This window comes from Cupressus sempervirens, chromosome 3 (assembly GCF_028749045.1).
Source record: "Cupressus sempervirens isolate cs-2001-9-10 chromosome 3, ASM2874904v1, whole genome shotgun sequence".
Lineage (NCBI taxonomy): Eukaryota > Viridiplantae > Streptophyta > Pinopsida > Cupressales > Cupressaceae > Cupressus > Cupressus sempervirens.
In genome coordinates this window covers 46577130-46591057 of record NC_143120.1, presented here as the reverse complement: position 1 = coordinate 46591057, position 13928 = coordinate 46577130, and the positions used below count along the sequence as shown (strand labels likewise).

Sequence of the window (13928 nt, the reverse complement as noted above, 5' to 3'; positions counted from 1 at the left end):
TTTGAAAGAAGGTTAGATATGATGACAGTAAGAGGAATCATAATTCCAATTAGATTTTACCACATACATTGCAACTCACTTAGAGGGAGTTGTAAGGATTCTACAAGATCAAATGAGTAAATAGAAATAAGAAAGGGAGTTGTAAGGATTCTACAAGTTCAAATGAGTAAATAGAAATAAGAAAAATCAAAGAAAAAAATAGAGGAAGATATTCTCAAGGGTATGAAAGAGAATAATTAGGCCACTTGCAACAAAAATAGAAAAAAAGACTTTGACAAACAAGTCAAGGAGATAAAAGAAACAACTATAGTATCATAGCTAACCCCACATTTCTAATGTTTATTTTAGCATATTTTGTAGGAAATTACTATTTTATATTATGGTAATTTTGTCAAGACTTGCAAAGAGTTGTTCAATTGGAAGGCTCAGTACACTTATATCATTGTGTATTTTTGTCTCAAATGAGGACACAGGTAGTCCACTTTAGGGTAGCATTGTTTGGCCAAGTATCAACATCTTGTGGTATGGGTAAGCTTATCATGGGGGAAGTTATAAATGAAAAATTATGTAATGCATAAGAGCACGTAAGAGGGGGTTTATATCAAAACCTTTACCAATAATGTGAAAATATATTACACTTGTCATGAAGCTTTTTCTTAATGTTGAATTAGGGATAATTGGGTTTGTCAGTTACACTTGTCTCCTCCTCTTCCTATCCCCTTCTCTCTCCCTCTCATTATCATATTCTCTCTTTTTCTCTAGACCCTTGTCTCTCTCACTCTCTTCCTATCTGCTTCTCTTTCCCTCTCTCCCTATCACATTCTCACCATCTCTCTCCCTCCTATTAAGAGAGTAAATGAAATATAAGTAGACATTCTTTTCAATGATACAAGACTAGAAACCTAAGATAGAAATCAAATGAACAGAGTGGTAGTCAAAGAAATTGGCCCTTGAAAATTCTACCACACAATTGGTTTAGGTTCTATATCATAATTACCCTATCCATCTTGCCCACCTTAGAATATCCATTAAGAATGACACATTTTTTCCTCTTAATATGTGAATATTTCAAACCTCTACATGATCATACATCAATTTGACGGTTCTCATGAGCCCTTTGTTCATCTCATCATCCTATGTATGTGTAGCTTTATGAGGCCTTCATGTGTAACATATGAGGATCAATACATAAGAGACCATGTACATAGGAATCTCAATATTCTCCCACCTCCAATGGATGATTAACTAAACATGACTATTATAGAATGCTAATGTGGGAGCGTCTCATAAAGAAGCATAGATTTGGTCTAGAACAAAATGGACAAACTCACACACCTCTAGGAGGCTTGATATATTGTCATTCTTGCATCTAATTACTTAAAAATATGGGTTGACAATGAAAAATATATATGGTGTATCACCCTAAAAATTATCACTTTTTATTACATCCTTTATCGTCATCCCCTACTCAATGTAGTCTCAAAAAGTTCAAATAATTTTGTCTTCGAAAAGGTGTTGATGAGTGCATATAAAGTGTAGTGGTTGCAAATAAACATATACATATTCCTAGCAATATAAGCCACAGCTTCAATGAAAACAATTATTTTTGTGCCCTTTATTATATTATTTGTGACATGCGTACAAGGATCATACCATATATGGCTATAAGATGCCTCAAGCAATTTCCTTGTAACTTTGAATGGGTCAAATTCACAACTAGTTGGACTATATTTTATCAACCAACCTCCCAATAACACTCTTGAGAACCTATAATTAAAAATTGGCATCATTACCATTGACTAAACAATCAACTAACTTAAAAAAAATTAGGCATACATGACTATACTACATCCACATGCCACCCACATTCCTTCCTCATTAACACATTTGTATTAACATAGTGCTGAATTTATTAAATTATAGGGTTTTAGTGTTAGTTTATTATAGTAATCTACCCCCATCAGTTTCTAAGGTTATGCAGTTATTGAATTGCTTATGGTTTTTGTAATGCCTATTTATAAATGATTTCGTTTGATTGAATAAAAATCGAAAAATGCATTGACCAATTCATTTGGTTTCAAAGCCTTATTAATTCTCTATATGTGTATTGCCTATGAACAATGCATATGAAAAGGTGGAGCCAATGTGAGTTTGGAAAAAAGGAGGCAGTCAAATTATTTTCCTTGTTTTTGAAAAAATTTCATGGAATGCAACTGCAACAGCTCCATCATTGGTACAATATCATTGTGTTGAAAAGGTTTTATATGATAGACATTGTTTAATAGATGAGCATGGCGGTCTGGTGAAACAACTATTGCAGTTGAATGTTGTTGAAAGATATTTGAGACACCAGCACCACTGAATTCAGGAGGGAGTGACAGGCCGAAAAGATATGTTAAAAGTGTTTGACATAGAAATCTACCATGGACGACTATGAATGGAAGAATATTCTATTTGATGTTTTTGCTGATAGATAATACACAAATATTGTTGTGCACAGAAGGAATATTGTGTAATATTTTTTACATTTAGTTTAACTAAAAAAAACGAATTACTTCATTAAGTATTGAAATTATTTCATCCAATTTTAAATTCAGAACGCTTTTGTTAATTTCCATCTTTTAGTTTGGTGTTGATTACAACTATTTAACAAAACTTCTCATAAAAAATATCGATACAAAGAGAGTGTTGCAGCCTACATTGTTATGTCATGAGATGTAAAACTTGGGTAATCTTGCAAGTTTTTGGAGAGAAGATTTTTCATCAAGGTAAATTTGTTTAGAATAAAAAGCTTGGTTATTCAGTTATGTTTTTATCCTTTTTTTGAACGATTGGTGCTAAAATTAGGATAAGGAAAGGTGTTCATTAGTTGAAATGAATTTTGATGTGTAATGTTTGAGAGAATATTGTACGGAGGATTATGATTTAAGAGTTGAGGTTAACATAATCGTGTATCATGGCGCTCGAGATATAAATCTTTCTCTACAATAATTGTAAGGGTATTTATGTTTATCGATTTAGATTCACAATTATGAACAATAGTATTATTTTTGTAGATGGATCAATTATTTTTTAAGTCATCTTTGCACATATGCCAAACTTTACTTCTGCTTTTTATGCCATCTTTGTCATATGGGCTAACGTTTTGAAGGAGTTATATGAGTCATTAAATAGATAAAGAGTAACATAACAACACGAGAGGTTAGAGGAAGCAAAGGTAGGAGGGCGACATCATCGCGAGATAGCTTGGCTCTCATAAATCATTCATTGCATTAGAAACAATCTATTTGTGTCCCTGAAAGTCAAGGCTTGGTATATTCGTCCCTACAGAGAAGAGGGGGCATGATTTATTTGTGTCCTTGAAGAGGAGAGGGGCTTGGAAAACATGATTGTCGATTGAAGGAGTGAGGGGAGCGGGATTTCAATATGATTTGTCGAGCACTTGAGGCGTTAGACAAATCTAGAGGATATGTGTACTTTCAGAGGAAAGTCATCTCATGTGCAGACATATCAATGATGATTATTTCCACATCACTTAAGGAGGTGTTAGACACACTCAGAGAGATGTGGACCTTTGAAGGAAGGTGTCTTATGCGTAGTACTGGAGGAGGCATTAGACACACTAGGAGGAGATGTGGAAATTTTGAGGAAATGTGTCTCATTGTGTATGGAAGGTGGAAACATTCACATTGTGAAGATAGCTTGGGATTTTACGGACAGGAGATCCATTGATACAATAAGTTTGGTGTTTCTTGAGCGACACTTCATCAATGTCTCTAGAAGGTTAGATTTAAAACCCTTACAACTTCCACTCTTGTTCAAATTAATTTACTAGAGAGAGAATGTTAGAATTATCACATTATAGGTTTAGTGTTAGGTTATTATAATAATCTAGTACCATCAATTTTTACACTTAAGCACTTATTGATTTGCTTATGCTTTTTGTAATGTCTATTTATAAGAAAAAAAAATTATTAAATAAATATCTAAACATGCTTTGACCACTTTGAAATAATTCTTACCCAAAATTACATTCCTCAATTATGTCTCCCCTAATAATACATATTATGGTACTTGATGAAAGCAAAGCGAAAACAAAACCAATCTGCAATACTTCAATTTCAACCTTCACTATCTACTCTACTCAACCAAATTCCATGGGTCGAAACCCATTCTTGCAGCAATTCAGAATAAACAAGTTAATGACAAGATTTGAACCCGATAGTAGTAGTGACCCTTGTACAATCTGGCCAAACATCTAATCAGAACACCGAGTGACTAGTGAAAGATTGAATTAAAAAAAATTAAAATTATTTCATTCAACCCAAAACCGAAATCCAAAAAATTAATTCAAATCGGTGTTTTCTCCAATCACAGCCAGTAGAACCGGTACTATGTTCCAATATATGAGTTATTGTTTAATTTGACCAAAATATGAATCCTGATAACAATCTGATTGTTGGCAATTTGGCTATAGATAGTTTGGAGTTTTGGAGTTCTCATTTATGACAACATATTATTTGTATGAAGTCAGCATATTATAAAGGTACAGTTTTGGTTGAAGAATTAGAAAATTATATAACATTGGGTAAAACAAGTTTAGTAACTGATGCTACTCACTAAAAACTGATATTGGTTATTCAACCGATTCATATTTTGGATTCAAGATAGAAAAGTCAACATTCTGCACAACTTAATTCATCTGATACTATAGTTTCCTCCAAAATGATATAATATTTAAACATGCATGAGTTTGACTCTAATTGATGGTTTAAACATCACCTACTAAGCTTCAATCCAAAACTAAAAGTTTAAATAATCAAAGTTGACTTTTTTTTTCAAATTTAATTTTCTCCTTAATATATGATTTTTAAGAATTTGGCCCAGACCAAACAAGAATTAATATCATAATTAACCTAAGTCATGGTGCCCCATAACCATTTTCAAAACTTAGACTTAATAAAAAAAACCCAAAACTATTAAATGGAACAATGGAAAACTAGTCACGAGCAAGAATCCAAACAATACATAGCAAAACATAGAGAAAAATTAAAATTAAAATTGGTTCTTACATTCCACCCTAGAGAAGGTGTTGGCTAGAGAGAGCCAGAGAACCTTATGATTTCCCATTTTTATTCCATCATTTGAACTCTATTTTTATTTACTCACTCTAGCCCATTTTGTAATTGATTTGGGCAGTTACATTTGATGTCTTTTCAACTTCCAATGGCTTTTCATAACATTCATTTTCTGATTTTAACTGCAATCTCACTTAATTTTAATTGGAAATAGAAATTTTATACAAATAATATTTCAAAGTTGGGATGGCATTGCATCAGTACTACCCTTACTAGCATTACTATTACTTATTATGATAAGGAGATTGAGTCACATAAAATAGAACACCACAGACAAAGAATTTTTTTTTAATAGAATCATCTACATATTGACTAATCACGTATAGGAATAGGAGCATCACTTTTCGACTTGCATTGCACATAGCCTCTACTACATGAAGCCTAATAGTTGATGAGGCTAGAAAATATGTGACTTGCCTTTGTAAAGTACAAAAGTTGAACTATGTACAGCTAGATATGACATCCAATCCATCAACCTATGCGATAAAGAAAATATAGGCGTAACTCCATTGTCATAATAACTGAAGTACATTCATACAGACCTAAACCCTAGTTCTCAAGTTTGCCAGTCTCCCCAAATACTCTCATCATATTTGAGCACCTTTATCCTTGGATATTAATTATGGAGGTGGGCATTAACTCACTTTACTAATATTGTCCTAAAAATGAAGCCACAAATAGTGACACTTTCACATCATTCTTCTTCTAGTTGTCCTAAGCTTACTCTGGATTTTTATTGCAAATTACTTCAAAAGAGAATTAGGACCAAAGGGACCCTAAGATAAGTTTCCAATTTCATGGAGTGATAATTCATACTTCTAGTTTCTCTTGCCACATAACGAGAGGTTTGGGTTGCACCATTGTGGTCACCACACCCATCCTTAGTTTGAATCTCTACCTCATCGTCATTTATTTCATATGTACTCATTGTTATAGTCTAATATATACTCAAAAATTTATAAGTTCATAATTTTATAGTAATTTAGTTTCAACATTCTAGGCAGCATAATTCTAGCAAAGAAGACTTCTTTTTCTTACTCCAGTTGCAAGTAGCACAAAAGTAGAGTATACACTAAAACTCCATCCTAATTTGATAAATGTTAAAAAAAAAGAATTGAGCGAATAACCAAAAATAATTAATAAGATATTAATGAGAAAACTTAAGTTCAGAAATATAAATATGATTTCCTATACAACCATACCAATAAATATCATTTTTTTTTAAAATCCAATGTTGAGTCTTGATGACAATATAATAAATGAACTATGATTGAAAAATGAAAAAACACTAGTTTCCATGCCTATGAAATTATAAATAATTAAATATAAATATGAAACTAATTAAAAATATAAAATAAAAATAAAAGAAAGTCATAGAATCCTTCATCATTCTTGAAAAATTCTTCTGAAGTGGTGGAGCATTAGTCTTATTTCTCTTCTTCTTACTCATCTTTAACCCTCTTGCACTCGTAGAGTTTAACACACACACACACTCTCTCTTTCTCTCCAATTCAACCTTGTTATCAAAATGTATGAATATAAATCCAGTCTAGCTCTATATTTATCATAGTTTATTATGCACACCTATAGCCCTCTCTTTTGTCAAATGTACACACGTGAAATTATGTTAAAATGGCTATGATGTATATGGTTTTTCTAAGTGAAACCCCATGTTGGTGTTCCTACCTCAACTACAATACAAATTAACAAAGGGAGAACTTAGCCTCAAAAACTGTAGAGGCTAAAACCTTAACAAAAATTCTTGAATTGACAAGTATTGCCTTAGATATGAATCTCTAGATTGAAGTCCTAAATAAGGCTTGATGTTTCTTGAATAATGTGAATGCATGTCATCGTCATGGATGAACACATAATAATTGATCATGATCATCAAATCAAAGATATTGACTTGAATTCTTGAATTATTAATTATAGATGTACAATCAATTATGCTTGATTATTCAATGCTGGTATTGATACTTATCAATTTTTAGTATCTATACGAATCTCTGGATTGAAGTCCTAAATAAGGCTTGATGTTTCTTGAATAATGTGAATGCATGTCGTCGTCATGGATGAACACATAATCAATGATTATGATTATCAAATTAAACTTATTGAATTGAATTCTTGAATTATTAATTATAGATCTGCAATCAATTATGCTTGATTATTCAATGCTCGTATTGATACTTATCAATTTTTACTTATAGGCCAAATTAGAGTTTGAGGCTTTTATATGCAACTTGCACCTTTTAAAGTTTAACTTTTAGAAAGGTGGAAATCAAAGTACAAGTTCCTACTACTTGCAAAGTAACATTCATAATTTAATATATGGGGTCTTCTTAGATAGTTCACTAATTACCCTAGACCGTGACAATTTGAGCCGGAACAAAGATCATGAGTAGAAGATTGCACCAAGATTCTAAAAGTAATTCCAAAAATGCACACAATAAAAGATTAATTAGGTAGATTAGGTATGACCACTAAGGTGCATCCAAAGTGAATTTTAAATTGTAAAGGTCCAAGCAATTTATTACACTACAATAATTTTCTTCCAATTAAATTTTTTTAGCCATCATCAAGATTTGTCTAGAGAATAGACATTACGCCTTGATTTAAGAAGACTATGAAAGTCAAAGAAAAGAAACTAAGACCTATGAAGTGCCACAACATTAATGATTTAATTTTGGAATTATCAAGATTTATCTTTGAAAATGTTAAATAATTTTCTAAAAGGATTTATTTGTAATGCTTGCATAGCTTACTAAAAATAGATATCAATCGTATTAAGAACTTGATTTACTATTCTAGCAATTATACAAGGTTGTGTATGCTAATACAACTTACTTGCAAACAAATTGGTCTTTCCAAATCCTTATTCTTTTATTAGCTAGCCATAAACTAGAGCATTTAATTAGTCTTCAAATCCAAACAACAAACATATAAATTTTAAATTAATACATTTAATAAACTTTTCCTCTATTTAGTATGTTTCTATAAAGTAATGAATTTTTTTTTAAAGTAAATTGAGTGAATGAAAAATAATAACACTTTAACCAAAAGATTATAGAAACTTAATTATGTTTAAAGGATTGACATTTTCAATTATTCTAAGGTATATCATGAGTTTCTGATAAAGGGTTAAACACATATTTCAACTTTTACAAGCTAATAACTCTCTAAAATTAACAAACTCAATTTAAAGTGATTTGTTAATAACTCTCCCCGTCCCTAAAGAAGAAACTAAGTATCAACAATCTTTCATCCAAGAACATGTAGTCATGCTCCATTCCTACAAAAGAAGTTTTTTCTTACATCTTAGGTATGCTTAATCCATATAGACATACAATAACAAGGCCACTCCAAGGATTTATTTAAGTAGTCCACCATACTCGCTATAACCCAAATGATCTATTAAAGTGCAAGAAAACATCTAGAGGTCCTATATGTACAATGGAGGCAAGATTTCACTAGCATTTAACTTAGGTACCAAGCCTACTTTCCATCCAAACTCCCTTAGAATGATATGTATTCATTTTTCAAAAGAAATTAGTGAAGTAAATGACTATTATAAATTCTTACCACTAGCCAACAATAAAATATTTTAGTCAATTAATCCATTTACAATAATAGGCAAGTTACTTTATTGTAGGACTTATAATCAATGGACCTAACTAGAACATATGCTTACACACGCGTGCAAAGATACACTAGGATCTTGATACTCAAAATCAAACAGGCCCAAGGAAAGTGGAAAAGAAAACATCGTGGTAGATAAGTTCATACTATCCAACAATAACCAAGATGACAATCATCTAAGAACACCTTGATGAATAAACCAACACTATCTATATATAACTCAAATCATCTAGGTACTAGATTTAAAATGAAATCCTTCATCTAATTTTAAAAGAAAAAATCCAAGAGCTTCATTTGTATGATGATGACTATACAACTTCATCATGTATAGCATTCACAACCATTTTCACTACTTTGCACACATATTGTACTAGAAAACTTACATACACAACCTCAATTTTTTTGTTCATCCATTACAATAAAATGTATCACTAACATACTCACTTAAAAAATATATTCTAATAGAATACATTTCAATACACAACATTTATCTTATACATTCATAGAAGTTTATTTTCATAGTTTATAAAATAAAGATTCATCTGGAATAACGTACCTTATAATTTTGCCTTTCTCACATCCCTTAGATGCAGTTCAACATCTTTATCTCTCAATTTCACATTGAATGTTTTTATAGTCATTTTTTCTTCTAACTCTAGAGTGAAATCATTTGACTAATTAATCATTACATTTTTGTTATTAAAGGATTATCTTCTTCGATGAGTCTCCTTGTTCAAAGATTCTTCCTTGGGACTCCTTGTTTAAATATAGATCATGTCTCCATTTAATTTTTTATCTACTTTGAACAATTGAGAGATTACCTCACCTCTAAAAACATATAGACATGTCACCCTATATACACTAAGGAACATAAATCTTGAGTTTTTTCTTAATTTAGAATTTTTCCCTTACACCATTTCTATAGACAATCAAACTTACATATGCAATTTTTATAGTTGACACTTGATTGTCCTAATGTAGCCAAACACCTAACAAGAAATTTCTATGAAGCTCTCTAATATTTCTACTAGGTTGACTTATTTCACACAGTTAAATCCTTTACACTTGTGTTGTCTTCTTCGTGTACGTCATGTTTAATGAATCACCAATTCTTAAATATTAACTCAGGTAGAAAACATGACAATAAAAATAATTGTTCAACACAAATATCTATCTTGTTCAATATCCATGGGGTATTACTCCATCAATCAACACAAATAGATCCATGAAAAGAAGATCGACTAAATTTAAGGAATCTGCAATATCGATTTTAGAGTTAATAACATAATTTCTAAGATCTTATAAGTTTATACAAATACTAGCCTAATGTCTAGACAATTATTATAGTAAATTTTGTATATATTTAAATTCTTAACATTGACTTCAACAATTATTTTTGTATATCTTTAAAATCTTAACATTATATTTGTTTTAATAATAAGGATTAAAAATGTAGTCATGTTTTAAGTATATGCCAAGATCTATTTAAAGATGTTCTAATAAATACACACTATAACCTTCTTAAAAATTCCAACCACTAATAATAAGCTTCTCAAAACAAGCATAAATAAGATTATATAATATATTTACTAATGATTTTTTAAATTTCACAGTTTTATTTCTTTCATATTAAGAAATGAAAGGCTAGATAAAGAATAATAATAATTGAAACACCATTAAAACGATCCTAACTTGAAGCACTTAAAAAATAACTCTTAATCCTCTTCAGCTTGATTAATCAATGCTTAGAACTAATCTGGCCTAGATTCGCCCATTTGGAAATGGTATTCAACTAACGAGATAAGTTGCGGGTTTCACTTATCGATGAAGTGAATTAAGTTTGTGTACGTTACACAGTCACTCTAAGTTTGCGTTACACCATTCACCATGTCGCAGACGTTTTTGCTACAACCACAATTAATCATGTCCTTCCTTCCAACTTAGATCAACTTGTCTCCTCACAGTACCTCTTGCACGCTATTACACTAAAATAAAGTACAACTTTGCTTTAGTTATAAAAGAGGGTAGTCAATAAAATGAGTTGCTTTGCACTGCTGTTTCAATATTTCAATCATTATTGAGCTCCGACATTTTTCCCTTTTTCAATAAACTTCCAACTTTAAATCAGACTGCCGTTTGGACGGTTGTGTACAATTACAAACTCCTTTAATTTAACGGTACTTCGTCTCTGTTAAAAAATTCTGTCATTGAAAAAAAAACTTGTGCTTTTTCTTCCCAATTTCTAGATCTGCTCGTTCTGAAGTCTTAAGAGGTAGGGGGAGTCGAGCTACTTGTTAGCCATGTTTGAATGACAGTTACTTTTACTGTTATCTATTTTTTAATTATCTTTCATTAAAAGTTCTAAAAAATGATGGTGCATGTTCTAATAGTACTAATAGTTGATATTTTTTAACTTTCTTGGTTGCTGATTGGTTCATTTGTGCAAAAAGTACTTTTTTTTGGGTGAGCTTCTATTAACGGGTGAACATAACTATTCAAACCGAACATTTCAAAATAGACCAATTTCTAAATCTGCTTGTTCGGAAGTCTTAAGAGGTAGGGGCAACGTTCGTAAAAAGTTCTAAAAAATGATAGTACATGTACTGATAGCTAGTTCATCACACATGTACTAATAGTTGACATTATTTTTAGCTTTTTTGGTTGTTAATAGTCCATTTGTGAACATAGAGTTTCATAAAATGTGGAAAAGCTGAAAGGTTAGCTTTAAGCTCTTCACTCGCCTGCTAAAGTCCACCAAAAAAATCTGCAAATTTCGCCATAAAGATTAGGAGTTCTAAGTATCAGAAATTAACCTAGTTAGCTACCAGGTAGTCTCCCCTACTTGCACCAGGTTTTGTTCTAATGCTATGAATGAGTGTACAAACTTTGGTAGAGTTATCTCATTTTATCACAAATAGATTCAAGTTTTCTTCTCTAACATTTAATCTTTCTTCTCTTTGGTATCTACTTGTTTTCTTCTGTCGTGTAAAAGATTATACTTGAGCATACTAAAAACTTTGCTAGGGTTAACTGTTATCACAAATGGATGCGAAATTTTCTCTAAAATGATAAAAAAACATTTAACTTATTTCTTTCATTTATTAGTTGTCGTCTTCTTTCCATATTTGAGCTATACTGTATCTATATATTTGCATACTGCAAACTTTGTTAGGGTTAACTGTTACCACAAATGGATGCAAATCTTTCTCTGAAAAACTCTCAAAGGATGAACGGCAGAAACAAAACAAACAAACAAAAAAGACGAAGCAGTTGTGAGAAAAAGAAAAAATCCTTACCTGGTGCTCGCAAAGTCGAAGAGATTTCCGTTGGGCGAGAAAATGATGAGAGCGACTTCGGCATCGCAGAGAAGCGAGAGTTCGGCGGCTTTCTTCAACAGTCCTGACTTGCGCTTAGAGAATGTCACCAGCCGATTTACAGGGTTTTCTATCTTCTTGAACTGAACACTCCCCCTCGCCATTATTCTCCTTTCCTTTTCTCTCCTCAAATATTGAAACTGGTCAAAACGAAAAGTGCACCGACACAAGGCTTTTCTTCAGGAAGGACATGAATTAAGTAGTTGTTCGGCAGCGAGGAGCCCGAGGAGATTACAGGCTCTAATATCTACTCTACAAAAGCACTTTTCCATGAAAAAACATATCTCACATGTTTATGCTTGGCAACATTTTCAAACATGTGTGATGCTTTTGTTCAAATGGCGCCGTTGCCACCAGATTGCATTATTATAATGAAAATATAACTTGCTTAGACTATTTAATATTGGATGGCGTGCATATAAGTTGTCCGGTAGTCATGGGCTGTTCAAACATCTGTGACTATAATGGCCATGAATATTTTGTTATTGTTGATTATTGATTAAATTAACGTCACTGTGCGAACGTCATTATACGAACGTCAGTACGAGAACACACCAGGGATTCCGCCGTTTGAAATGTGCGATCAATAAAATCCGTACTTGAAAGTCTGAATGCACCTGACAGTCTCTCTCCAGTGAATCAATACCTGATCTTATACCGATATTTGACCGCCTCGAGACAAGGAGTTGTCTACTCAGCTTTTTGGGGGGCAGGTACATACAATAGACAGTACTTTCCCATAAATTTGGACAAGAAATTTGTTAAAATTTATGTGAGGTTATACAATTTGGGATTAGAAATATGGGAAGATATCTAGTAGGGGAAGGAACTCACTACTCATTAGTCTTGAAGTATCCTATTTGTTTTTCTTATGATGTGCTTCTTGATTTTTAATTCTTTGTTATATTATGTAATTGGAGTCTTCATATATGTTGCTCCTTCATCATTTGTAAACAATTTATTTTATTAATGCAATACTCTATTCAGTGTGGACATAGCTACAAGTTGTGGTGAACCACGTAAATCTTTTGTTACATTTATAACGATTTTCTCTTGTTTATTAAATTGTCCTTCAATTGCATTTACTTTCATAATTAAATCCTCTTCAAATGGTATCAAAGGGCAGGTTGTGTTGGTTGGAAATCAGTGTTGAATTTCTACAGCAATGGAGAATGTGAGAGTAGAGAAATTTGCAAGGCAAAATTTCAGCCTTTGAAAAGTGCAAATGGAGTTGTTGTGAATCAAATAAGATTTTTCTCTCGCATTGGAAGGAAATGCATAGAAACTAGAGTCTATGAAAGATGAATATTGGGAAACTTTAGACAAGAAGGAAAAAGTGTCATATTTTATTGTGCTAGCAAATAACGTTCTCTTTAATGTCATACATGAGAAGACCATAAATGAGGTATGGGATAAGCTTGCAGGCATGTATGCAATGGCATCAGCTCGAAACAAAGTCTTCATCGTGAAAAAGTTATATAAACTCAAGATGAAGGAAGGGGGGATTATTTCCAATCACCTCAACGAATTCAATCCTCTTATCACCCAAGCAAATTTGATGGGCATGACACAAGACGATGAGAACAAAGTTGTTATCATATTATGTTCACTTCCTAGCAGATGGGATGGAGTTGTAACATTGGTTAGCACTTCAATTCCAGCCAAAAGCAAATTGATTTTTAATAATGTAGCTTCCACTCTTTTGAGGGAAGATATGGAAGAAGAAATCAAGAGACTTCTTTTGGTGATGCTCTTACCACGATCAGCACCGAGG

General features: G+C 32.0%; 1 protein-coding gene across 1 annotated transcript in view; it reads right to left on the bottom strand.

Moving 5' to 3' along the window:
* Positions 1–12779, bottom strand: part of LOC149564726 (agamous-like MADS-box protein AP1) — a 104111-nt gene extending 91332 nt beyond the window's left edge. Inside the window, exon 1 of the mRNA XM_089818277.1 lies at positions 12077–12779. Within this exon, the coding sequence (XP_089674403.1) occupies positions 12077–12258 (182 nt within the window). The 5' untranslated portion in view covers positions 12259–12779. The remainder of the gene's footprint in view (positions 1–12076) is intronic.
* Between the last annotated feature and the right edge of the window lie 1149 nt (positions 12780–13928).